Source organism: Cebus imitator, unplaced genomic scaffold (genome assembly GCF_001604975.1).
Source record: "Cebus imitator isolate Cc_AM_T3 unplaced genomic scaffold, Cebus_imitator-1.0 Scaffold537, whole genome shotgun sequence".
Classification (NCBI taxonomy): Eukaryota; Metazoa; Chordata; class Mammalia; order Primates; family Cebidae; genus Cebus; species Cebus imitator.
The window spans coordinates 504,441-528,971 of NW_016107852.1; the positions used below are offsets into that span (position 1 = coordinate 504,441).

Consider the following 24,531-nt stretch of genomic DNA (forward strand, 5'->3'; position numbering starts at 1 on the left):
GTGGTAGGACTGCTTGAGCCCAGGTGTTTGAGATCAGCCTGAGTAAAACTGAGATCCCCTTCTCAAAAAAAAAAAAAACACCCAAACATATTGAAGGTCATTCTATATCAGTATTTACAGAGCTTCCTCATACCTTTATTTCCTTTTAGCAACCTAGTACTCCACTGCATGCATATATCATATTTGTTTAACCAGACCCCTTTTGTAGACACTTTTGATGTTTAGTCTTTTGCTATTGCAAATAATGCTACAATGAATAACCATGTCCATATGATGTTTTCTATGTATGTTAAAATGTCTGCAGAAATTCTTAGAAGTGGAATTGCTGGCTCAAAGGGCAAATGAACTTGCAATTTTGATTATTATTGCTAAATTACTCCCTTTCACATTTTAAAGAGGAAACAAACTCAATATGAATAATTAAATGTCACTGTAGAAATAATTTGGGGAGAAATTATATCTTCTTTAGTATACAATAGATGATGCATATTTGAAAAATACGCCTTTTTAGGCATTTCCTGTTTATAGAAAAATGATAGGCCCCAAATACTAATGACAAAAACATATAGCAATGGAAAACTGGGACCAAGTCAAACAACACTGAGCTGCACTCATTGTTTCATTCATAGATCCAGATGGTGTTGAGATGTTTATAATATGTTCACAGGACACAGAAAAGCTCTCAAGAGTTTTAAAAGAGTTGAAACAAACAAAAGTTTTTCAAAACATGAAAAAAGGTGGCCATTGTCCTTCAACAACACTTCATTAGTAAAGACATTATTTTTGAGAAATCCCTTAACCCTTGACAGCATCCCTAACCCCTTGTTTCTATAACTACTTCCAGGCTCCTCAACGCTATATCCCTCAGAGCTTTTGGATTTAAAAAAAAAAAAAAAAAAGAAAGAAAGAAAAAACTAAAAAACACTTTCCCAAGGCTTTTCATAATTGCCTCATTAATATCTGTGTCTTTAAAAAGTGGTTCAGTAGGCAGAAAGGTATGCATTAGGTAATTACATTTCATAGCCACACACAGTCCCTTCTGGAAAGAAAAGTTCTTTTTAAATGCCACATCCTGATCTTTATGTCCTGGGGACTTTTGGCTTTGACAACTGAATCACAAGTAAATATGAAGTCTGCTGACATGCAGACATAAGACTGTAACACCAAAACTGGCATAAAAGATACAGCCTCTTTTCTTGTATCATACTGTACCCCATTCCACCATGCCTGTCCCAATATCTCCTTCACAACTAGTCATCTCCTCCCCATCCTCCATTCCAAAACAATTTTTGAGGATTAAATTTTATTGATTACTAAATAAAAACACTACTATGAAAGAGAGGGACCAGCAACGGGGGTGGGTGCTTTTCATTCAGTCGCCGGGGGTAATAAATTGAAATGTTCTTTTCCCCAGTATTCCCCTACATGTCAACATTTGCATAAAAATCAAGCAGAATTTGATGCAAACATTGTAATGTCTATGATGTGCAGTAGCATTAGTCTTTGCCTTTTATTAACTTACAAACTCAATTACAGAACAGTAGCACAACATAAATAATTTCTGTTTCTTAAGTCTCATTTGGAATCAGGCATTTTATTTGTTGGAGGAAGGAAGGATAGTTTCTACCAACTTCTTCAGATATCAGACATTATGATTTTAGAATTTTCTTCCATAAGATTTCTCTTTACCATATTGCTAAAATTTAGGAGAAATCACTTCCATTGTGGTATGTTATTTTCTACAGATGGGCACATGCAAACACCCTCAAGACTGTCATGGATCTCAGAGAGGCTCAGATAGCTGCAGAGAGCTAGAAATATTGTGTGTGCCCCTGAATTACTATTGCTTTTTACGGAGAAGATGTCTGGGGGCTTTCCCAGAGGACTCCTGCTGGCAGACAAATGAGGAGCAGGTCAGCAGGGTGCCGTAAAAGGTATAGAGCTACCCCTGCTAGATCCAGCAGATGGTGAGGCTGAGCACTGGGAGAAGGCTATCCCTACAGCAGGAAATCCTCCTCAATGAGAACCCAAACAACATTGCCCTTTGAGAGTTTAAAGGAGTCCAGATACCAACCAACGTATTTCAAAATTAAGCTAATTAATTTTCATACAATGCCAAAGAGCAAATTAAATTGCACTTGTCAAAACAAATGAAGAAAGGGTTGTGTTTTTTGCATTTGTGTGTGAGAAAGAAGTCTTGCCTTTTGGCAGGGATTTCTTCGAAACACCACTCCATCAAACAAAAACAAATCCCTCCCAAACCTCTAACACCAAACAAACTGAATTCTCTTTTGAAGTAAGTCTGGTGCCTTGTGTTATGTTTTTCATCTCTCTGTTTCACTATTTTCCTCTTTCTTTAAAGGAAAAGGCCACAAGTAATGAAGTCAGTAAGAAGACAAAGGAAAGGGCAGAAGGCATTAATTTTGGTTAAAAATGTTAAATAATGGTGAAAAGAATCTATATTTTCCAATCATATTGGAAAAGAAACTTCATTAAAATAAAGTTTCCAAATGTTACTGGAACCTAAATAAAACAAATAGTGAAGGTTTTATGGCAGAGCAGCTGAAAATGTAAAAAGACTTTAACACTTGCTCCAGCTCAATCCCTACCTACCAACATTTCCACAATAAATTTTACAACAGAGAAGAGTTTAACTACCACCGCTCACACACTGACACTTGGGGAGAATAAAAGTCAGAAGAATGCTTTCTCACTTTCAGATGAAAGAATGCCAAATAAAACTGGAAAAACCAGCCCTGTAATTTCTCTCTACATATATGAGCAAATTTTATAATACAAGCGGCTCATATTGTCTTTTTTACCTTTTACATGGTGTAATAATAAAATGAATGCCCATAATAATAAAATTAATACTCAAGTCAGCTAGGGAGCTAGAACATTACATGACTGTTGAATCCACCTGTTTTTTTCCATGTCCTATTTTAAGTAAAGGCATCTCTAGAAGCAAGCGCTGGCATTTAGCATAATTCTGGAGGAAAATTTCAAATCAAGATTATATATGGATAAAAGCTGAATTTGAATTATAAGAGAAAATATAATGAAGTATTTAAATCTTCAGTGGTGATGGAGTTAAATAATGGGCAACTGACAATCTCAATCAATACTCTTTTCATATATGACAATAATCTCAAAGTTGAATGAAAAGACTACACCTTTTCTTTGAAATTTAGAATATATGCATAGGTTCCTTTTGTCTTTTTTTAAAAAATAGACTTTTTTTTGAGCAGTTTTAGGTTCACATCAAGGCTGAATGGAAGGTACAGAGGTTTCCCATACCCCCACCCCACACATGCATGCTGGACACGGCTGAGGAAAGACTCTCTGTGCTTGAGGAGACCTCAATAAAAACCTCCAAAACTGAAAGGCAACGAGAAAAAAAGACTGAGAAAGTTCCAGAACAGAATATCCAGGAACTGAGAGACAACTACAAAAGGTGTAACATACATGTAATAGGAATACCAGAATGAAAAGAGGGAAAGGAAAAAAAGAAATTCTTGAAACAATAAAAACTGAGAATCTCCCCAAATTAATGTCAGACACCAAACCACAGATCCAGGAAGCTCCGAGAACACCAAGCAAGATGAGTAACAGAAAAACTATACCTAGATATGTCAGTTTCAAACTACAGAAAACCAAAGATATAGCCAAAAAGCCTGAAAGAAGCCAGATGGGAAAAACACCTCACCTATAAGGGAGCAAAGATGAGAATTACATCTGACTTCTCCTCAGAAAGCATACAAACAAGAAGAGGGTGGAGTAAAAGATTGAAAGTATTGAAAGGAGAAAAGAAAACCACCAACATAGATTCTGGATCCTGTAAAATTATTCTTTAAAAGTAAAAGAAATAAAGACTTTCTCAGGTAAACAAAAATTGAGGGAATTTGCTGCCAACAGACTTGCCTTGCAAGAAATATTAAAAGTTCTTTAGAGAAAAGGAAAATGATATAGATCAGAAACTCAGATCTATGTAAAAAAAAAAAAAAGGAAGAGCATCAGAGAAGGAATAAGTGAAGGTCAAATAAAATAAAAACTTCTCTTTCTTTATACAAATGTTGGCAATGAGAACAGAGAACTTGGCTGCTAGTACATAGGCGCATAACCATTCCCATAAGAAACAGCAGTGGTTACTCCAAAAATTCCCCAGGGAAATGAGGAAGCAAAGGCATGAAGTACACAGCACAAAGCATTTGTTAACTTGAATAGGATAAAAAGCCAGTCCAGACATACACATCATAAAACATAGGGTGACTGTATTTATACATAGGAGAGAGAATGAGACTTACCGGTCAGAAATATTAATAGTACACCAAATCATGTGAGACACTCAAATAATGAGAATGTTCATAACAATTTAGAGAAACAGGCTTAAACTTAACAGGTGGTTGATTATTTTTCTTTATAAACAGATATAGCACAACATCAAAAAGACAGACTGTTAAAGGCTCATCAGTGGAGGATCCTGCAACGAACGATTCTGAATCGCATTCTAACATGTTACTGAACATACCTTATGGCAAATAGAAACATCCCAGATAGCAACCCTCTGGCCAATTGGATGTCATATTCAGGCATGGAATAAAAAGCCATTCTACCCTGCTACTGCTCTTTCTGCTCCTCCCAGCATGGTAGAAGCCTCCCAACAGCTACATGCGCCTCCAGTTGGATGGCCTGAGCCGCCTTGAACTTGCCCAGCTCAGTGCAAGTGGGAGGGACTCTCCATGCCAATCCCCTCTGTAAATTGGCCAATTGAAATGCAATTCCTGCTCTATAAGAGGGAAGAAGAGAAAGTGACCCTTAATGACTCCCTGAGAAGAGCTGGCATCTTGGACAATAGCCTATAGCTTAAAAATGCCAGAATTCTCTTTTGCGGGCAAAAGAGGAGGAGGGAGGCAAGGAAAATTATCTGATGATAGAATGCATCAAACTGAAATCAGGAAGTCTCCTTAAATGATCTTCTCTGCTAAACACATGCCCTCCTCCACAAGTAAAAATGCCACTATGTTATAAAAGTGCTAATTGCTTTAAGCCTCCCATAGTTAGGGAGTCGACTGAAGCAGTGGTTCTATAACCACATCTTACTGCATCTTCCTAAGGTGTACCGTCCTGAGAACACTAAGTCAGCAGCACAGGGACAGAACTCACTGCTAAGGGACGGCGCCAGCAGAACTAATCTTGCTGTTCAATTGAGAATGAATTAGAGAAGTCAGATTCTGAGCTTCTATTGTCCATTCATCTTGATTTACTTTATGAAGCACACAGTACGGTGATCTGAGATCCCCATATAATGGCAAATGCTTAACAATTAGATCAGACTACTTTTATAATGACTTGTGGGAGAAGGTAAGGAAGGAATGAGAAGTTCATGGAGAAAAGCATTGGCCTGGAAAATCTTCAATTTCAAGCTAGAACATTTAGTCTTCTTTACCAACTCATTGAGCTACCCTAGCCCAAGGCTTGATTGATTTTAGAGAGAAGTTTCTGCCAAGATAAGTTAGATCATAAGAATTCCTAACAACAGGTAAGAGAGAATCCAGGGATCTAAGTAGGAAAGGAAGGGTGGGATGCGATCTGTGAGAATATTAAGCCCTGGGCCACTAACAGTGTCTCTCTCTGTTTAACTTGGTTGTTTGGCTGGCTTCTGTATGTACCTTGGGAAAATGAGCTTCTGCCTTTTCTTCTTTCTTTTGTCTTACAGGTAAGTGAGAAAATCCTTCCTGGCTATTTTCTCTACAATGAAGGTGCTATTAATATACATACCTGTTACTCACTGGACTTGGAGCTAGCTCATGAGATGACCCCAGCACTTTCCAATTCCAAAATCAGTATAGGTCTCCCTGACATGTCACAAATTAGAACTGCTCAATGCTCACCACCAACCTCCCACTTCAACATTCCTAAGACTCCTAAGAAGATGGTAGCACATCACAGTCTGCTGTCTTATGTGTAAGGACAACACATCACTACCTCATCCTTTCCCACATTTCCAAACGGGACTTAGACCAGAGCCAGCTCAAAAGAGCTCTCAATATGCAAAACTAGCTCCATTTGAGCAACAAAATAAATAACAGTAGTACTGAATTATAACCCACAGGATAAAATAAATATAAAAGAGTCCTTACTGACATGAATGAATAATTGAGGAGAAGAACAGCCTTTATTTTTTTTAAAGAATTCTGATTAATAAGCATAGAAAAAATGAAAGAAATAGAATCAAATTTAGAACATTACAATAATAGTTGTCACAGGCAACACCGATAGATTCCGAGGTCAGTGAAGAAAGTTTAGGAGAAACAGGACATTTGCATAGCCTGAAAATTATCTTTCCAAGGTTACTTATTAATTGCTAAGGGACAAATAGTAACTTTAAAGTGGAAAAACCTGGCCAACTTCACCATAACCAAGTAATCAAGGTTAACATCATGAGTAATGAAACATACTGATATCATGTAACCCTGATATGAGACAGCAAGAAGAAAAAAAGTCACTTCTGTGGTATTGTCAAAAGCCATAACCTCAATGTAACCATGAGAAAACATCAGATACACCCAAATAGTAAGCATTCTACAAAATAACTGGCCAGTGCCCTTCAAAAATGTTAAGGTTATAGAAGCCAAGGAAAGACTCAGGAGCTATCACAGATCAGAGGAGACTAAGGGAACACAATGTGGGATCCCAGAACAGAAACACGACATTAGTGGGAAAAAATGGTGAGATTTGAGTAAAGTTTATAGTTTATATAAGGTTAAGTCTGTAGCTAATAGTATTACACCAGTGCTGATTTCTTAGTTTTGATATTTGTACTGTGGTTATAAAGGGTGTTAACATTGAAGAATGCTGGGTGACAGGTACAGGAAATCTCTGTACTATTTTTACAACTTTTCTGTGTGTCTACAATGATTTCAAAAGAAAAAGTAAAAAGCAAAACAAACAGGATGTAGGATTTAAGTGTAACTGAATGAGAACGATTCCGCGATTTCCTAGGTTAGTCCCATATCAGTAACACTTGGGCTGCAGAGAGACTTCTGGGGAACAGGAAAATTAGGAGGTACACTAACATGGGCCTTACAATTTACAGTCATGTGCCACATAATGACATTTCAGCCAACAATGGAGTGCACATTATAAAGGTAGTTCCATAAGATTATAATGGAGCTGCAAAATTCCTCTGGCCTACAGAAGCCGTAGCCATCACTCACGTGGTTTTGATGCTGGTACAAACAAACCTACTGCACTGCCAGTTATCTAAAAGTACAGTCCATACAATCATGTACATAATACTTTATCATAAAATGTGTGTTACTGGCTTATGTATTTGCTATATTATACTTTTAATCATTATTTTAGTCTGTATTCCCACTTACTAAAAAAAGAAGTTAGCGGCTGGGTGCAGTGGCTCATGCCTGTAATCAAAGCACTTTGGGAGGCCAAGGCGGACAGATCATGAGGTCAGGAGTTCAAGACCAGACAGGTCAATATGGTGTAACCCCGTCTCTACTAAAATTACAAAAAGTGGCCGGGCGTGATGGCGTGCACCTATAGTCACAGCTACTTGGGAGGTTGGGGCAGGAGAATCCCTTGAACCTGGGAGGCAGAGGTTGCAGTGAGCCGAGTTCCCGCCACTGCATTCCAGCAAGATGGTCTCAAAAAAAAAAAACAAAGGTTAACTGTGAAATAGCCTCAGGCAGGTTCTGCAGGAGATGTTCCTGAAAAAGGCAATGATATCCCAGGAGAGTTCAGCTCCATGCACTGCCCCTGAAGACCTTTCAGAGGGACAAGACACTGAGGCAAAAGACAGTGGTATTGGTGATCCTGCTCTGTTAGGCATAGGCTAGTGTGTGTTTTTGTGTCTCAGGTTTTAACAAAAATGTTTAAAAGTTAAAAAAAAATCAATGAAAAAAAGCTTTTTAGAATAAGGATATAAAAAAAGAAAATATTTATATAGCCATTTAATGTGTTTGTAAGCTAAGTGTTAATATAAAAGTCAAATAATTTTTAAAATTTAAAAGTTTATGAAGTAAAAATGTTACAGTAAGCTAATGTTAATTATTGAAGAAAAACATTTTAAATAAATTGAGCGTGGCCTTAGCGTACAGTAAAGCAGCGCACTAGTAATGGCCTTCACGTTCACTCATCACTCACTCACTGATTTGCCCAGGAAAACTGCCAGTCCTGCAAGCTGTCTTCATGGTGAGTGCCCCATGTAGGTGTATGTTACCTTTTATATGGTATTTTTGTCTATGTCTAGACACACCAATCCTTACCATTGTGTTATAATTGCCTACGGAATTCAGTATAGCAACATGCTGTTCAGGTTCACAGTCTAGGAGCTCCACTATAGTCTAGGCTATACCAAATGGGCCAGGTGTGTAGGTCACACCATCTAGGTTTGTGTAGGTACACTCTAGTCATGTTCACAACAATAAAAAAGCCGAATGACACATTTCTCAGAATATATCCCTGTCATTAGCAATACCTGACTGTATTTGTGGAGATATGATACATACATGTAAAATTCTCAGTGTATGAAGAGTAAAAATTCCAGCCAAGAGCAAGAGTGATGTCTGCACCATCTAGCTCATGACTTTTTATAAAGGAAATTGCTTCTCACTTATGTTCTCCATACAGACATAGTGCTGTCAGTATGAGAACAACCCCAGCTTGTTATAAAGATGATTTCTTTATGATTAGGATACCAAGTAGTTGTGTATTTGTTTGTTTCATTCAACTTTCAGGGATTGCTTTATAAAATATTTTAATTGTTTCTAGCTCAAACCCAGGTCTATGTGATTCTAGTGCTGACGTTCTTAACCCCCAGTTGGTTTCTGAGATTCCTGCCTTCCCTGTCCTGACTAATAGCCCTACAGATATCCTCGAGTGCCTCATACCAGAAACTCAGCAGTCACTCTTTAGTTTTTCTTTCCCTTATCCCACCCTCGTCTGCTATTTATTCTGCCTCCCTAAATTTATCCCAAATCTGTGTCATCTCTTGTCCCATCACCATTGATTTTGTTCTGGTCTTGCTCATTTTCCTTCCAGACTGGAGCAGAAACTCCCTAACTACCACTTTCTGGCCTTGAGGACTTTGGTATTGATATTAGATTAGCCTACTGGCCTCCAGGGACACCTCCTTGTTAAAGAGAAAATTTTGGTTCTCTACATTTTAAAGATTCTAGGAGGCTAAAGGAAACAGTGATAGCCTTGGAACTTCTGCTTTTTAGGTTTGTCCCTGGGAGCAACCTTGCTGGCTGGATCTCTTGAGCCAAAGGTATTGGCAAATCTCACCCTATTCCTGGCCTGACTCTCAGACACCAGCCAGTTGGCCTCCCTAGGCCTTTAGTATTTCAAACTTCTTTTAAATCTTTTTTTTTCCAAATGAAATCTAACAAAGAACTTTAATGTAACACCCTAATATAAGTGTTATTTTATCATATAAAATTAAGAAATTATTTTATGTATATTTGTATATATCCATGAAGATGGATACTCCAAATATGCAAATCTGGATTTGCATAAATCCAAATTATAATGTTTGCTTGTTTGAAGCTCTGTCTCCCAGGCTACAGCACAGTGACTCAGTCATGGCTCACTGTAGCCTCAACCTCCCAGGTTCAAGTGATCCTTCCACCTCAGCCTCCAGAATAGTTGTGACCACATTTGTGTGCCACTATGCCCAGATAATTTTTATTTTTGTAGAGACAGGATTTTGCCATATTGTCTAGGCTGTTCTTGAATTTCTGAGCTTAGAGGCATGAGCCACTGAGCCCAGCCTACTTATTTGTAATGTAAGTTGACATGTCTACATGAAAGAACTTCCCAAACTAAAATCAGGATAACTGGTTACTGTAACATTTGTTGCACTCACGACATAGTAGGCACAGCCCTAAGTGCTTAACGAGGATCAGCTCTTTCAGTCCTTTCAGCATCCCTAGAAGGCAGATCAGTGAACTTATTTTACAGTTGGAAGTAGAGGGAGCTTCTATAATATGCCTGAGGGTCTACAGTAAGTGACAGGATGTAGGCTTGAATTTTAGGTAGTCTGACTGCACAAACCCCATCTTACTCCCTGTACCATACTGTCTTTCATGAGATCACACAGACTTCTGTGATAATGATAAGAGTGATCAAGATAATGACATCCACAACGGCATTGTACCACCACCTAACATCTATTTTTTGGTCTGAGTGGGCTCTGTGCAGAGTACTCTAAACACCGTATCTTGTTGAATCCTATAGTTGTCCTATGAAGTAGGCAGTGTTGTGCTGATGCTGAGGTAATAAAGCGTAGTGGCTGAATTTTAATCCACTGCCTCCTAGCTGAATGCTATTCTACAAGTGCAAATGTCACCGGGCGCTGGTGTGAGAATTTAATGAGATAGCCCATGCAAAGCCAGGACACCTAGCACGTGGGAAGCACTCAGGTTTATTCACTCTCAAAATCTGACCCACATGGGTAATCTTTGTTAGGCTTATATTGTACTCTTGGGACATTCCTCAGAGAAGTTTTAAATGCAGATCAGTTCATTTAAATTCGTCTTGCTGTACAAGTTGGCACACAGATTGTTTCCAAAGTGTAAAACATCAGCATATCACTTTTAATGTTTTAAATTGTACTTTAAAAAATAACTATAAACGTGTTTTTGAAATGATATCAAACTATTTGTGGGATTCTGGGATGACCTCCCAGGAACTTTACAGTTCTTTAGAACCTTGTGTGGAAACTGCCATTAATAAGATCAACATCCTTCTAAACTCTGAGCTTCTATCTCGCCTCCTTGTTCTGTCTCTTGTCTTGTTCTCAACAACCTGTATTCTGACCACCCTTGTCCCCAACTCCTCTCCCAGCAGCTCAGTGGCTTTTCTGACCAAGTTCTTTTTCTGAAGTGCTCAGCACCGACCTCCATGCCTCTTACCTGTGCTTCAGCCGAAGTTTAACCCCTCCTGACCACACTGCTTTCCTGTGCTGGGGGCCAGAGGTGAGGTGTTCTGAGCTGAGGAAGTTAGAGTCACCAGTATCTGCATGGCCTGGGTCTGCACGCACATCTCTGTCAAAAATAGAAAAATAGGAAGCTGAGCATGATGGTGTTCATGGACAGAAGCACAAATGAATCCTAACAAACAAACAGAAACACATGAAAATGAACCCCGGAGCTGGAGCAAAGCAGCACAGCTAAGTGCAGAGTTCTAAGCCTGCACCTAACAAGTTCTCTGCCCTACGAAGGTGAATCCACTACCGAGCATCATCTTCCTTTTTTATCTATGTTCCTGTGAGGCTATAAAGCATATTTCCCAATCTCAGAAAACCCAGATTTTCTAAGCAAAAAGGAAGAAAGTTATATTAACTGTTATGAAGACAAACCCCCCTATAATTTGGTTTTGGTAACAAGGGAAAAACTGGATTGACTGAAGCAAACTGTCAAACGGGATGGTTTGAAACCAAGCCTCTGCCACCTTGCTTGTCAAGTTCACTTTAAGGAGCGTGATCTCCAAGTGTAACAGCCCTTGCTCTGTTCCGTGGGTGGCAGCTCAGAAGCACATGCCAAGTCTTGAGCTTGAGCTATTTCAGATTATTTAGATTCCACTGCACTGGGAGGCAAGCCTTTTGTGTGTCCATTTAAATCTACCCTCCCACCCCCAGTCCCTAACACCATTCCCATAACTCTCTTCCTCCATACTCCCAGGGAGTCAGAGAAATATTTTAAGCTCTACAGGGCCAATGTGTTCCGCATGGGAACAGGCACATTTCTTCTCCTTAGGACAGTACCAGGTCATGAATTTCTAAGCACTCTGACAGTACTCTCCATGTCTCATCAGTCTGTCCCCTGCATCAGGCTTTGAAGTTCTGTCGTCATCTCAGTTTGTGGGGTACCTGTGGTTTATTTTCAATTTCTGTCTTCAAGGATTTTTCTAAGCCTCTGAGTTCCAACTGGTGGGCCCACAAACAGGAATCTGGAGAAGGTACAAACAAGGCCATGCCTCTTCTGCACAGGCCCTGGCTGAGAGGGGACGGGATTACTGAACAGCTGTTAAGAATAAGCCCTGTCCATCTGGCCTTCTATTTCCTGGAACATAGAATGGAAGTGAAAAAGCTTTCTTTCCTAAATCCTAAGGCAAATGAAAGGATTTCTTTTTATTCTACAGCATGGGCGAGATGGCCAGGAGGCCAACAGGGAGTTTCTATCTCTAAGCTCAAGTTTTCATGTTTACCTTAGTTCTATCTAAGCACCACCACCTCCTTCTGTGCATTACTCTTCTCACCGAATTTTGGACTCTAGGCTTTGGATAGATTCAATACAATGCTGACTTGCAGTTTGAAAATTGGTTGAGGTTATGTCAAAAGTGAATTGAATACACTGGGCAGGTAAATTCTGAGTCTCAGGCTCCTCATCCATTGTAAAGTGAAACAAGAGGCAGTGTACCACGGTTAGGAGCATGGCTCTGGAGTCTGAGTCCTGGCTCTACCCACTAAGCAGCTCTGTGACTTTGTCTTCTCTGTGCCTTAGTTATGTCATCTATAAAATGGGAGCATAGGAATAATCAGTGACTAGAGAATAGAATCAAAACTATCTCACCATCCAATACCTGACTGTGAAGATTATATGAGTGTAAACAGCACACTCCAAGACAAGCCATTAGTACAACCTGGGGAGAGACTTTCTTTCCAGGTCCCCTCTAAATCCTAACTTTGTTTGTTGGGGGAAAACAATCAAGACCAGGTCTGAACTTTCATAAAACCTTTGTAGTATTTAATAACGTCCTGATTTTTTGGGTAAACCAAAATTTTTGCCTTTTTTTTTTTTTTTTTTTTTTTTTTTTTTGCACAATGGCTTGGGCACCAGAGACTGAACTCTTTTCTCTTTTCTTTCCATTTCTGCTTTCTGGGAGATCCCTAGAGACAGAGGTATAGGAGTGGTGGTTGTCACCGTGAAGGGCTGGCAGGAAGAGCAGGCAGACCAGAAAGAGATGGAAGCATGAGGAATAGAAAATCATTCCATCAATTTAAGCATTTCCAATGCATGATTCCTTTCTACCCTAGAAAAGCAGAGACCAGCACCCCAGGACTGCCCCCAAAACCATGTTGTCCTCCTACTTGTCACCCTCTAGAGGGCCAGCTGAAGTTAGCAATTGGGTGTGAGAATCTTAAAACCCATTTTGATTGTTGTTCATTGCAAGGGGCAAAGATTACGAGGAGCAAAGATTAGCTCCTCGTAATCTTTGCCCTCCTGCCCTGGATGGGTTAGGTCTGGACACCAGAAAGAGACTGGGCACCTGAATGGGCTGTCTGGATGCACCACACAAACTAGAAATCAGGCTGAAGACAGTGCTAGAATCACCAGCACAGCAAAAACACCTCTCCTCCCTTCAATTCTTTCTGAAATAACTTGGACAACAAACACACAATTTAAAAACTAACATATTCAAAACAAAAACCCATAGTGAACCTAGGAGGAAAATAGTCCTGGCATGAGATGTTGGGAAGCCTATCATCCCAGAGGCCAGGGCCCTGGAATTGTTTTTTTGCCCTTCCCTCCTCCCTTACCTGTACACAGAACACCTTACATTGAATTCATGCTGTCTCCAGAATGCACATTTTCTTACCCACCTCAGGTTACTACATAAACTGCCTCAAAACAGAGTGCAGTAGACAAAGTCTGCAATGTGCTTTGACCTCATCAGAAATGGTGCCCCACTGGTGCTCCAATGGTCATACATGCCTCAGGTAGATTATTCCAAGTCTTTCTTAAAAAAAAAAAAAAAAAAAAAGGTGTGTTTTCCTATGTGCCAGATATTATTCCCATAACTTAAGGAGCAAATGATGAGTGTTAAGTCCCATTTCGCAGATTTGACAACCTGAAATAAAGAGAAGTTATATAAATTTGCTCAAACCACATATGGAATCATATTCCCTTGGGACTGTCAGCCACTCATTCTCCTTCCTTTCAGTGTAGCAGGTTTCAAAAATGTTTGATTTATGCCACAGATTTTTGTAGGCTTTAGAATTACTAACCCAGATTTGGTAGGGAATGGTGATGGTAGAGCCATTAACTAAACATACTACCAAATGAGCTCACTTTTACTTAAAAGACACTAAAAGGTACAATGTTTCACTTAAAGATAACCAATGATACATTGTTAAAGACTGGGAATCAATGAATCCAGTTCAAGTGAAAAATACTGGGATAAACTATACATTCCCCAGGCCTAGTGGGCTACTTCCAGATCCCTAAAAGTACTATCCTTTCCTGCCTTATCCGTCCTCATCCTTCAGGTTTCAATTTTGACATTATTTCTTCAGAGGAACTGTGGGAGTCGGGGTAAGGGAACCCCTTGTGTGCTCGCAGTGCACGTCAAAGTGCACTTCACACCGGCTGCTAGCTGCCTGCTTGCTGGTGCCTCTCTTCCACAGGTCAACAAAGATAAACCGGCTCAGCTTAGTACCTGGCACAGAGAGTTGCTCAATAAGTATTTGTTGAATGAATAAAGTACAGATGACCCTTGAACAACACGAGTTTGAACTACAGGGGTCCTCTTACAAGCAGATTTTTTTTCAAACAAATGTATCCACCTCACCTGTCTTCCCTTCCACCGAGACAGCAAGACCAACACATCCTCTTACTCCTCCTCTGCCTACTTAACATGAAGACAATGAGAATAAAGACCTTTGTGATAATTCACTTTTGATTAATTAGTAAATGTATTTTCTCTTCCTTATTATTTTCCTTAGTATAATAACATTCTTTTCTTTAGCACACTTTGTTGAAAGAATAGAGTACCTAATGCATGTAACATACAAATTATGTTAATCAATTATTTATAGTCTTAGCAAGGCTTCCAGTCAACAATAGACTATTGGTAGGTTTTAGGGGAGTCAAGAGTTATAAATGGATTTTTGACTCTAGGGGTCAGCATCCCAACCCCCCTGTGTTGTTCAAGGGTGGACTGTACTGCTAAATGTTCAACAGACCTACAGCCTTTCTTCCCTCCTATCTCCTTTTAACTCACAACTTGTTGGCAAAACTAACAAGGCATTTCTTGGAGCTGTTTTATGTTTATGTTTCCTGCTGTTCTCCAGTATCCGTATCTCATTATTACCACCATGAGTGATGAACTAGGAATCAAAGCTGATCTGAGAAAGTTTAGCAGAGGCTAAAAAAAATATACTGTAGTATATTGACTTTCTTCTTCCAGACAGTTAACCAAGAAAGCCAGACCAGCCACCCACGTATTTCTACTTCCCATGACGAGGACGTTCATATTTGCTCTGTCTGCCACTCAACATTCATAACTCCAGAATATATACTGACTGCTTTATTATTGGCTTTTTGTTTGTTTCCTTTTGGTTTTGAGACAAGGTCTTGCTCTGTTACCCAGGCTGGAGTGCAGTGGCACAATCTTGGCTCACTGCAGCCTTGACCTCCCAGGCTCAAGTGATCATCCCACCTCAGCCTCCCAAGTATCTGGGATCACAGGCATGTACCACCATGTCAGGCTAATTTTTAATTTTTTTTTTTTTTTTGGTAGAGATGGAGTCTCTCTACATGAACTGGTGTTGAACACTTGAGTTCAAGCAATCCACGCACCTTGGCTTCTTAAAGTGTTGAGATTACAGGCATGAGTCACCATGCCCGACCTATTTGGTATTTTAATAGTGTCCATTAACTGCTTGCTGAACCGAGTTTCAGCCAATGAAAGAAGATAGGGTTCCAGATCATTCCATTCCTTGGGGCTCTCTTAAACAATGTACAAACTAGGGAAGGCTGGGGAAACTGGAGTAAAAGACGTGAGGAGCTGAGCCAGCAGGCATGGTCTCTCCAGGTCCCTTTGCTTCCTGGTTTCTATCGAGTTTGCATTTTCCTATTTTATCCTTAAAGAGGAGGGTTGGAAGAATCACGTCTCCTTGGCAAAGGCTGTTACAACCTTAGGGAAGTGTGTGGTTTTGTCTGTTAGAATCAGTCATTTCCTCCTTTTTTGTTATATTTCATCCAGGAGGGAAAGCTTCCTCACTGGCCTCTCCCTTCTACTTCTGTCCCCTTTAATCTAGTGTCTACCCAATAGCCAGTACCTCCTTTCAAAAAATGAACATGGATGATGTCATTCCCTGGTGAAATCCCGTAGCTTCTCTCTGCATTTTGGATAAAATCCAGGTTCCCCTACTTGGCCTGAGAGGCCTCAGGTGACACGGCTCCTGCCCCTCCTTCAACCTTTCCCCTCACTGCATCCTGTCCTCACTGGCCTTCCTTCGGTTCCCCAAACTTGCCAAGCTCTTTGCTTTTTGCACATGCTGTTCTCTAAGCCTGGAATATTCTTCCCAATTCATTACTTGGCTGATCACGCTTTAGTTTCTGCTCCCAACTGGAACATCACCTCCTCAGACACTGCCTTATCTAATGCAAATACTCTTTCCTGGCACCCGATCTTTCCCTTCACTGCACTTACCACCACATGAAATTGTTCACTTGCGCACTGTCTGCCTCATCGTTAAGGCGTAAGCTCAGCCAGGTCAGAGTCCACATCTGGCTTTTCCTCAGCCTTGTGTTTTAAAACTAGTATACACCCAAGGCCTAGCATAGTGAGTGGCTCATGGTAGGCACACAATGCATATTTGCTGAATGAATCATAGGAAACTATAAAGGAAATAATTGTAATGCACCCAAAACAAAGTTCTATGTCCTTAAACCCTTAAGGATATTAAACTGTTCATAATATCCATTTTGGGAAATGTGGGATCTTTTCTTCTACTTACTTTCTAGATCAGGCTTTGAGTTGATTTCTTCCTGAAAATATAATCTGGCCCTAACTTTTGATTCATCTCATTCATGGCAGGCTTTCTCAGGACAGGATCAGTGTTGGGAGATTGTGGCCGAGCACCTTCGACAAGCAGCTGGCATGGCTCAGCACAATTTTGCTGCCTTATGTTCGGAGGCCATCAGAATGCTTCTCGTGATTAAGTAGACAGGATGCATTTATACAGGGCTAAGTTTGTTCTCAGAATTTTTTGGAGAAATTCCTTTTGATTTATGCTGGGTGTGCACACTCATTTGCGTAGTAATTTATCTTACTAAAAGCCATGTTCCTGGTTTTCATGTTTCTTTTTCTTCTACTCTGTGTCCTTCATGCATGAAATTAGCCCTACTATAGCATCTCTATCCTGTCATCCTCCTCCTCTTGGGTTCTCAGGTGTCTAATGTCATAGTTGCAGGTTTCTCAGCACTTTTTCTCTTGAGTCTTCAGGAGGTTGAAAAGGCCTTAGATTAAGAGGCATTTTCAGTGTCTAAAGATTTTAAGTGATGCCATCAGGTAAAAATTTATGTTCTTAGCCAAACAGATGTACTCCTCATTTTCTGAAGACTGACCATTGATCAGCCGTTTCACAGACATTCTCAATGAATTGTCCTTTCTTTTAAGGTCCCCTTGTTCCTGTTACTGACCTTTTGTAACTTATCCATTTAAGTCTTAACCTTTTGGGTCCTGTCCTTTCATTACTCACCTTTTTTTTGCATTTTAAGTTATTATTTACCATCTAGGAAGCTCCCTCTGCATGCCCTCAGGCCTGTATCCTATCTAGTGTTTTCTTCATCATAGGCAGGCCACTCATTTGTACTTAAAGCCTCCTCTTGTCTTTCTGCTCATCCACCCTGGTCGGCAGCTTGGTGTTTTAGAGGAGGGCCATTCATAAGCCTTCCGCCCTGAAGAGATGCACTTTGTATGTCTCAAATTTCTGTCCACTTGCACCTCCTGCTCTGGCTGCTGCTTTTTTCCACTTATTTCCCCCTGAAACTTGCCAAACAAATCCAGGTGTATTATATATCCCAGTAACATTCAGCATATCTGACTGTGAAACTGTAAGCTTAGTTATCTCTAGATCTTAGCCAATGATCTCCATGTCAACTCTGCAGAAAGATGAGGAAAAGGGTGATGGGGGAAAAGCCAAATGACCTGCCAAATCTTTTAACCTACCTAATAAATATTAATCTGCTTCAGTTTACTGCTGACATCAGTCCCTCTACCCACTAAGCCCTCTGACACAGCTAGTAGCCCAGGACAAGTGCATAAGAAAACTGAGGGCTCTCACAAGGGCTTTAGGGTTGAACAGATGATACCTTCATGGAACCGGTATGCCCCTAGCTACAAGCACTCAGAGCCTAGATCCCTGTGACAAGCAGCAGGCTGCATAATGTATACGGACGATGTGGATTCTGGAGCCAGCTGTTTGGGGTCCTGTTCTGGCTCTGTCACCTAGGAAGGTGTTGGATTTTGAGCAGGTCACTCAACCTCTTGTACCTGTTTCCTCCTTTATAAAATAAGAATACTAATAGCACCTTCATCAAAGGGTAGATGTGAGGCTTGAATGAATGAGTATGTGTAAAGTAATCAGAACAGTGCCTGGCAGTAAATATTAAATTTTTACCCATAGAACTAAAACTTACATTTACTGGGCACATGGTATGTATCATATATTGTGCTTTAAAAACAGTAATTCAGTTAATCTTATCATTTGAGGCAATAATCATCCTTATTTTACAAAAAAAAAAAAAAAAAAAGAAAAATTAAATTAAAAAGTAGAAAGAGCTATGGCTAAAGGCCTTGCCCTCTCCACTACCTACCCCATTAGATTCCTTTTAGAATCACTGGGCTTTGTTTACTTTGATAGGCATCAACCACATATCAAACCATGTATGCCTGTCATTTTTTCATAACACTCTTTTGTTATTCATATGAGATAAAATATGTGCATTAAAAACAAAACACCAGCAAGTATTCCAAAATGTTACTACTGGGTGACAGAATTATGGGTACTTTTTCTTCTCTTTTTTCCTATGTCTTGCAAATTGTTTACAATTAACGTTTATTATTTTAATTATCAGAAAAAAAAACTCAAATTAGCCTCTTTTTTTAATAGAATGAGTCTAAGAGTCTAAATTTTCTCCATTTTTAAAGGAAAATCTTCTCTAAGAAATGGAAGTGCCCATCCTGAGAGCATATCTGGGCAGTAGAAAGACTTCACACGAGTGGGTGAAAGGGATTACTTTGTGAGCTCCACTAACTGCTGAAAATACTCCATGGAGAAAGAAGTAGGATTTCTGTGAAACTAGTATCAGTAGAGAGAGATAAATACCTCCTGAAAAAATTCAGTCTAGGCCTTTCTTTCTCTATCTATCATCAGCCTGCAGTAACAGACTAGTGTTCCCAGAGAGCCATGCAAATCTCTGCGGCGAACCATTATTCCTTACTTCAATACCAGATTATAGCTTATAAAGCACTTTCCCAAACATTATTTCATTTGGCTCTCAATTATACTAAAAGGTAAGTAAAGCAAGTATTGTCTCTCCCCATTTAACAGATGCAGAGGCAGCCTCCTAGAGGGGCAGTTATTCGCTCAAGGTCAGGACTTGTAAGTTATACAACTGGCACAGGAGTGTCCTATACTCTAATTCCTTTTTTTTTTTTTTTTTTTTTTGAGACAGAGTCTTGCTCTGTCACCAGGTGCCAGGCTGGAGTGCAGTGGTGCGATCTCGGCTCACTGCAACCTCTGCCACCCAGGTTTAAACAATTCTCCTGCCTCAGCCTCACAAGTAGCTGGGACTACAGGCGCATGCCATCATGCCCAGCTAATTTTTGTATTTTTAATAGAGATGTGGTTTCACTATGTTAGCCAGGATGGTCTCGATTCTCTTAACATGATCTGCCTGCCTCGGCCTCCCAAAGTGCTGGGATTATAGGCGTGAGCCACTGTGCCCGGCCCCCATACTTTAATTCTTATGCTCTCTTGTTCCATACTGCCTTTGGATTCTATGAAGCTAAAAGTCCACTGACAGCAGCAAACATTTAATATCAAAAGCTTCTTTAAAGGAAAGCTTCTGAAGAAGAAAGTAGAGTTACTGAAACTCAGATGGGACCCCCTCTCTCTGAAGTCCAACTGCCCCTAGACCTAGAGAAATGATTAAGTCCCCACCACTGACACCCACACAGCATTCCTGCCCCTACAAGAACTTTCTAGCACTGGTAACACTGCTGAAGTGAGGCAGGACATATTAAGATAGATATGTCAAGGCCAGGCACAGTGGCTCACGCCTATAATCCCAGCACTTTGGGAGGCCAAGGCAGGCAGATCGCCTGAGGTCAGGAGTTCGAGACCAGCCTGGCCAACATGGTGAAACACCATCTCTATTAAAAAATACAAAAACTAGCTGGGTGTGGTGGCTCACACCTGTAATCCCAGCTACTCAGGAGGCTAAGGCATGAGAATTGCTTGAACCCAGGAGGTGGAGGGTGGTTGCAGTGAGTTGAGATCATCGTGCCACTGCACTCCAGCCTGGGTGACAGTGAGACTCTTTCTCCACACCCCCCACCCCAAAAAAATGATATTTCATGCTGAGACCCAGACCCTGGCCACATCTATATCCAGCCCAATCATCCATTCATTCATTCAGCTATTACTAAGGGCCAACCATGGGCCACACATTGAATTAGGCACTGGACTTGTGGCAAAACAGACACAATCCCTCCCTCTGTGGAATTATAAATTAATGGGAATAAAGGCAAAATGAAGTGAGTAAATATATACATACAAACCATAAGTGCTGGGGAAAGAGACCATGAGAGAGCCCACACTCAGCATGCCTCACTTTTCTTGTCATTCACTCTTACACAGTCTGTGGAGACTCTTGCTTTCCCCAGCCGCATGCCCCAGGGAGGGCAGGTATCCAAGCAACAGTTCTCAAAGTTGCAATTACCTTATGTTGTGCTCTGAGCCAGGCTGGGGGCCAAAATGTTACCTGCACAGCTTCTTAACAATCCTTACAGCCAGTCTTGAGGGCAGGTGACTTTCTGCTATTAATACCTACTTTATACATGAGGAAACAGAATCAAAGAAGTGCAGGAAGTTTGTCCAAATGGTGGTGAAAAAAGAATTTGAATCTAAATCTGGCTGACGACACAGTCTATGCTCTTAACTACGATGTAAGTCTAAATGTTATTTGGGATTCTCTTTTCTTCCTTGGCCCCATATGGTTCTCTTCCTTGGACGATGACCAATAAGTATTTGTTTAATAAAAATATGCTGAGTAGACATTAGGCCAGCTTCCTGGTAGGTTCCCTGCAGTTGTCTATCCTGTCTCTTTTGAATGAGAATCACTGTCCTCCCAGAGTACATCTCTGTTGCTGATATTCTGCTTGGACCACATCAGTGTGCTGATGGTCTGCATGGACAGGTGGGGACGGGTGCAGGGAATATAACTCAGTCAATACTCAGACCCTCAGCTGAGGCTGCAAAGGGCAGCATTCTACATCAGGGGAGTCTCATGAGAGGGTAAAGTTGGGGTTGCACAGAACACATCCCAGTTCAAATTCCTCTGACATGCCTCTCCTAGACTATGATGCATGGTATAGTACCATTAATCCTCTCCAGAAAAGCACTCTGGAAAGGAGCTACTTGGGGAGAGGAGCAAGAAAGAGAACATGCAACAAGCATGGTGGAAGTAAAGCAGGAAGTCGATTTGGTAATCCTTATTCCCTATTCCCACAAAACATCAGAGAAAGGAGCACGGTCAAGTAGACACTCTAAAAGGTCATATATACATGCGCTATTACAGCAGGAAACAGTACTGGACCTGCAGCCAGGACACCTGGCAACAGGCCCTCTCTGTATCACTATGAGCAAGTCATTTTCATGTTCTGGGGTCCTGTTTCCTCACATGTAAATTGAGGAGGTTCGTACAGATGAGCTTGAGGGTCCCTTTACCTTTAACAGTTGATGACCCAGCGGTAAAAACCAGGAGGAGGGCATACACAGCAAATCCCGAGTGAGAAGACATGATCTGCATACCTACATCAACAACGGATGAGGACGTGCTACAGCAGGCTCCAAGGTGGAATCTGCGTAGAATAAAAGACAGCTTCTGACCTCCAGTCTTGTTGGGGAGGCACACACAAGATTTACAGCTGGATCAACCTGGGTTCTAATCTAACTTCTACCAGTTTCTGCCCACTATTCTCTCTGAACCTCAGGACCTCATCTGTAAAAAGGGGACAACGTATTATCTACCTTGTGCTGTAATAACCACTACAAGACAGATCCTATCACTGTTCAGTCCAAGTGATCTACATGTGGAGAGGCACCATGGGGAGGGTGACAGGATGGTGGTATCATGACGGGTTTTTTAATTCCTAAAAAAAGGCAACTACAAATTGTCCAAAGCATTTGGGGAGGAATATAAATATTTAAATCCATGGCTGGGGGGGTTCAAATAAGAACAGGAGACATAAGACATTATCTGAGCTCCTTGGGAACAGACTAGCATAGAGGACCCAGTGATTGATGTAAAAGAAAGGGTTCCTCAAGGTCAAGGATGACAGATTAACCTAGCGGAGCAGTCTAGAGGCCGCCTCTCCCTGGCAGGAGTCACAGGCACTAGGCAGGGATGGCTGTTGGCAAATGCATCTTCATGGCTGTTTGTAATGAGTTTGAGCCTAATTTTTTTCAGCCCCTGAGTCCTTCCTACCACAGGCTTTGCAGTAAGAGACCCCTCCCCTTCTGTAAGCGGGTGAGGTAAAGGGACTCTGGCTCAGGAAGGTATCTGGGGGTCCCAATGTAGTCTGTAGGAGCCAGGGTCCTGTTTCCCATCTATATGCAAATAAGTTGCTCCAGCCCTAGACCTGCCTAAAGGAGTGGACATTAAAAATGTAAATGGAGATTGTCATTCATTGGGGAAAAATGGGTCCCTTGCTAAATTTGGCATCCGCTGAGGAATCTTAGCAAAAATGAACTCACCGCCTTGTTTGTGAGGGAGGCCTAATCCTTACTTTGCCCAAGAGGATTATTGGGTCTTAGAAAGAAGCACATGCACTTTTTTTTAAGCTCGTGCCAACTGCATTTGTGTCTGTAATATCCATGATTCGTTCTGCTTTTTAGGGTATATAATAGACATTCCATGCTGTTTAAATGCCTCCGAATATCAAACCTAAATGTTTCCAACCTTTGCTATCGCCCAAAGGGGGACTCTGCACCTAAGCTTTTCCCAGCTGTTGCTTTATATTCTCTGGGTGCACAATTTATATGGACATCAGGTACCAAACTATAGCCCATTTGTGGAAAAGCAATGGTTTACAGCTTACAGTAGACCTTTTCAAGGTGTTTGCGACCATAGCTCCACGGGCTGATTTTCTACATATCACCTTCATTTTTCCTTACTCTTCGTTACCACAGGGTAGTGTCACAAAGGCTGGAAATCTTTTTTTCCTCTTCCTGTATGTTCCTACTCACCCCCAGCACTTTCCTGTGTTCGCCAGGGGAATTCTGAACCCACTGACATATACTGCAAAGCAGGACTGATAAAATTTATGTCCTCAGTTGAGCATGACATTCTCAAAACATTTTAAAACATTACAATTGGCACCTGTGCTGGCTGTACAACATGCAAAATATTTTTACATAACAAATTCAGTCTTTACAGCAACCCTATGAAGTGCTGTCCTCATTTCACAGAAAAAGAAATTGAGGCAAAAGTAACTTAAAGATCACAAAGGAAGGGGTAAAGCTTGGACCCAACCTATTACAAGGCTCCAGAGTGTGCCCTTAACTGCCTTCTCCCACAATCGCATCACTTAAGGGTTTAGTTAGATACCTATAGGGCTACAAGATCTCTGAAAACAGATTTGCCTTGTTCCAGGAAGAGCATAGCAATTCTTCCAATATTGAATTCCTCAGGAGTGATGATTTTCAGGGCTTTCTACTAGGAACTGCCTTCCCTCACCCTCACCACCAGGGCTGCTTAATTTCCACCCGTTAATTCCAAGTCATGCCTCAACTCTGGGGTCCACCAGACTCTAAATGAGAAGAAATTTAAGAAGCCTCCAAATAGCACATCAGGAAATAGCTTCAAGACAAACTTGCAGGGCAGGGTATGAAGCCTGTAATCCCAGTGATTTGGGGGGCCAAGGTGGGAGGACCACTTGAGGCCAGGAATTTGAGACCAGCCTGGGCAACACAATGAGACCTTATCTCTTTAAAAAAATAAATCTTTGCTCTTTCCTTGCCTAACGCAGCCATGGCTCGTGGTCCCAAGAAGCATCTGAAGCGGGTGGCAGCTCCAAAGCATTGGATGCTGGATAAATTGACCGGTGTGTTTGCTCCTCGTCCATCCACCGGTCCTCACAAGTTGAGAGAGTGTCTCCCCCTCATCATTTTCCTAAGGAACAGACTTAAGTATGCCCTGACAGGAGATGAAGTAAAGAAGATTTGCATGCAGCGGTTCATTAAGATCGATGGCAAAGTCCGAACTGATATAACCTACGCTGCTGGTTTCATGGATGTCATCAGCATTGACAAGACGGGAGAGAATTTCCGTCTGATCTATGACACCAAGGGTCGCTTTGCTGTACATCGTATTACACCTGAGGAGGCCAAGTACAAATTGTGCAAAGTACGAAAAATCTTTGTGGGCACAAAAGGAATCCCTCATCTGGTGACTCATGATGCTCGCACCATCCGCTACCCTGATCCCCTCATCAAGG

The 24,531-nt window shown here is 41.0% G+C and overlaps 1 protein-coding gene across 6 annotated transcripts in view; it reads right to left on the bottom strand.

Annotated features, from left to right (window-relative positions):
* SHROOM3 (shroom family member 3) overlaps window positions 1-24,531 on the bottom strand; it is a 379,035-nt gene that overhangs the window by 66,261 nt on the left and 288,243 nt on the right. For all 6 annotated transcript variants that reach the window (XM_017514760.2, XM_017514761.2, XM_037733554.1 and 3 more), the window contains one exon: window positions 10,932-11,063. In XM_017514760.2, coding sequence (XP_017370249.1) covers window positions 10,932-11,063 — 132 coding nt within the window. The remainder of the gene's footprint in view (window positions 1-10,931; window positions 11,064-24,531) is intronic.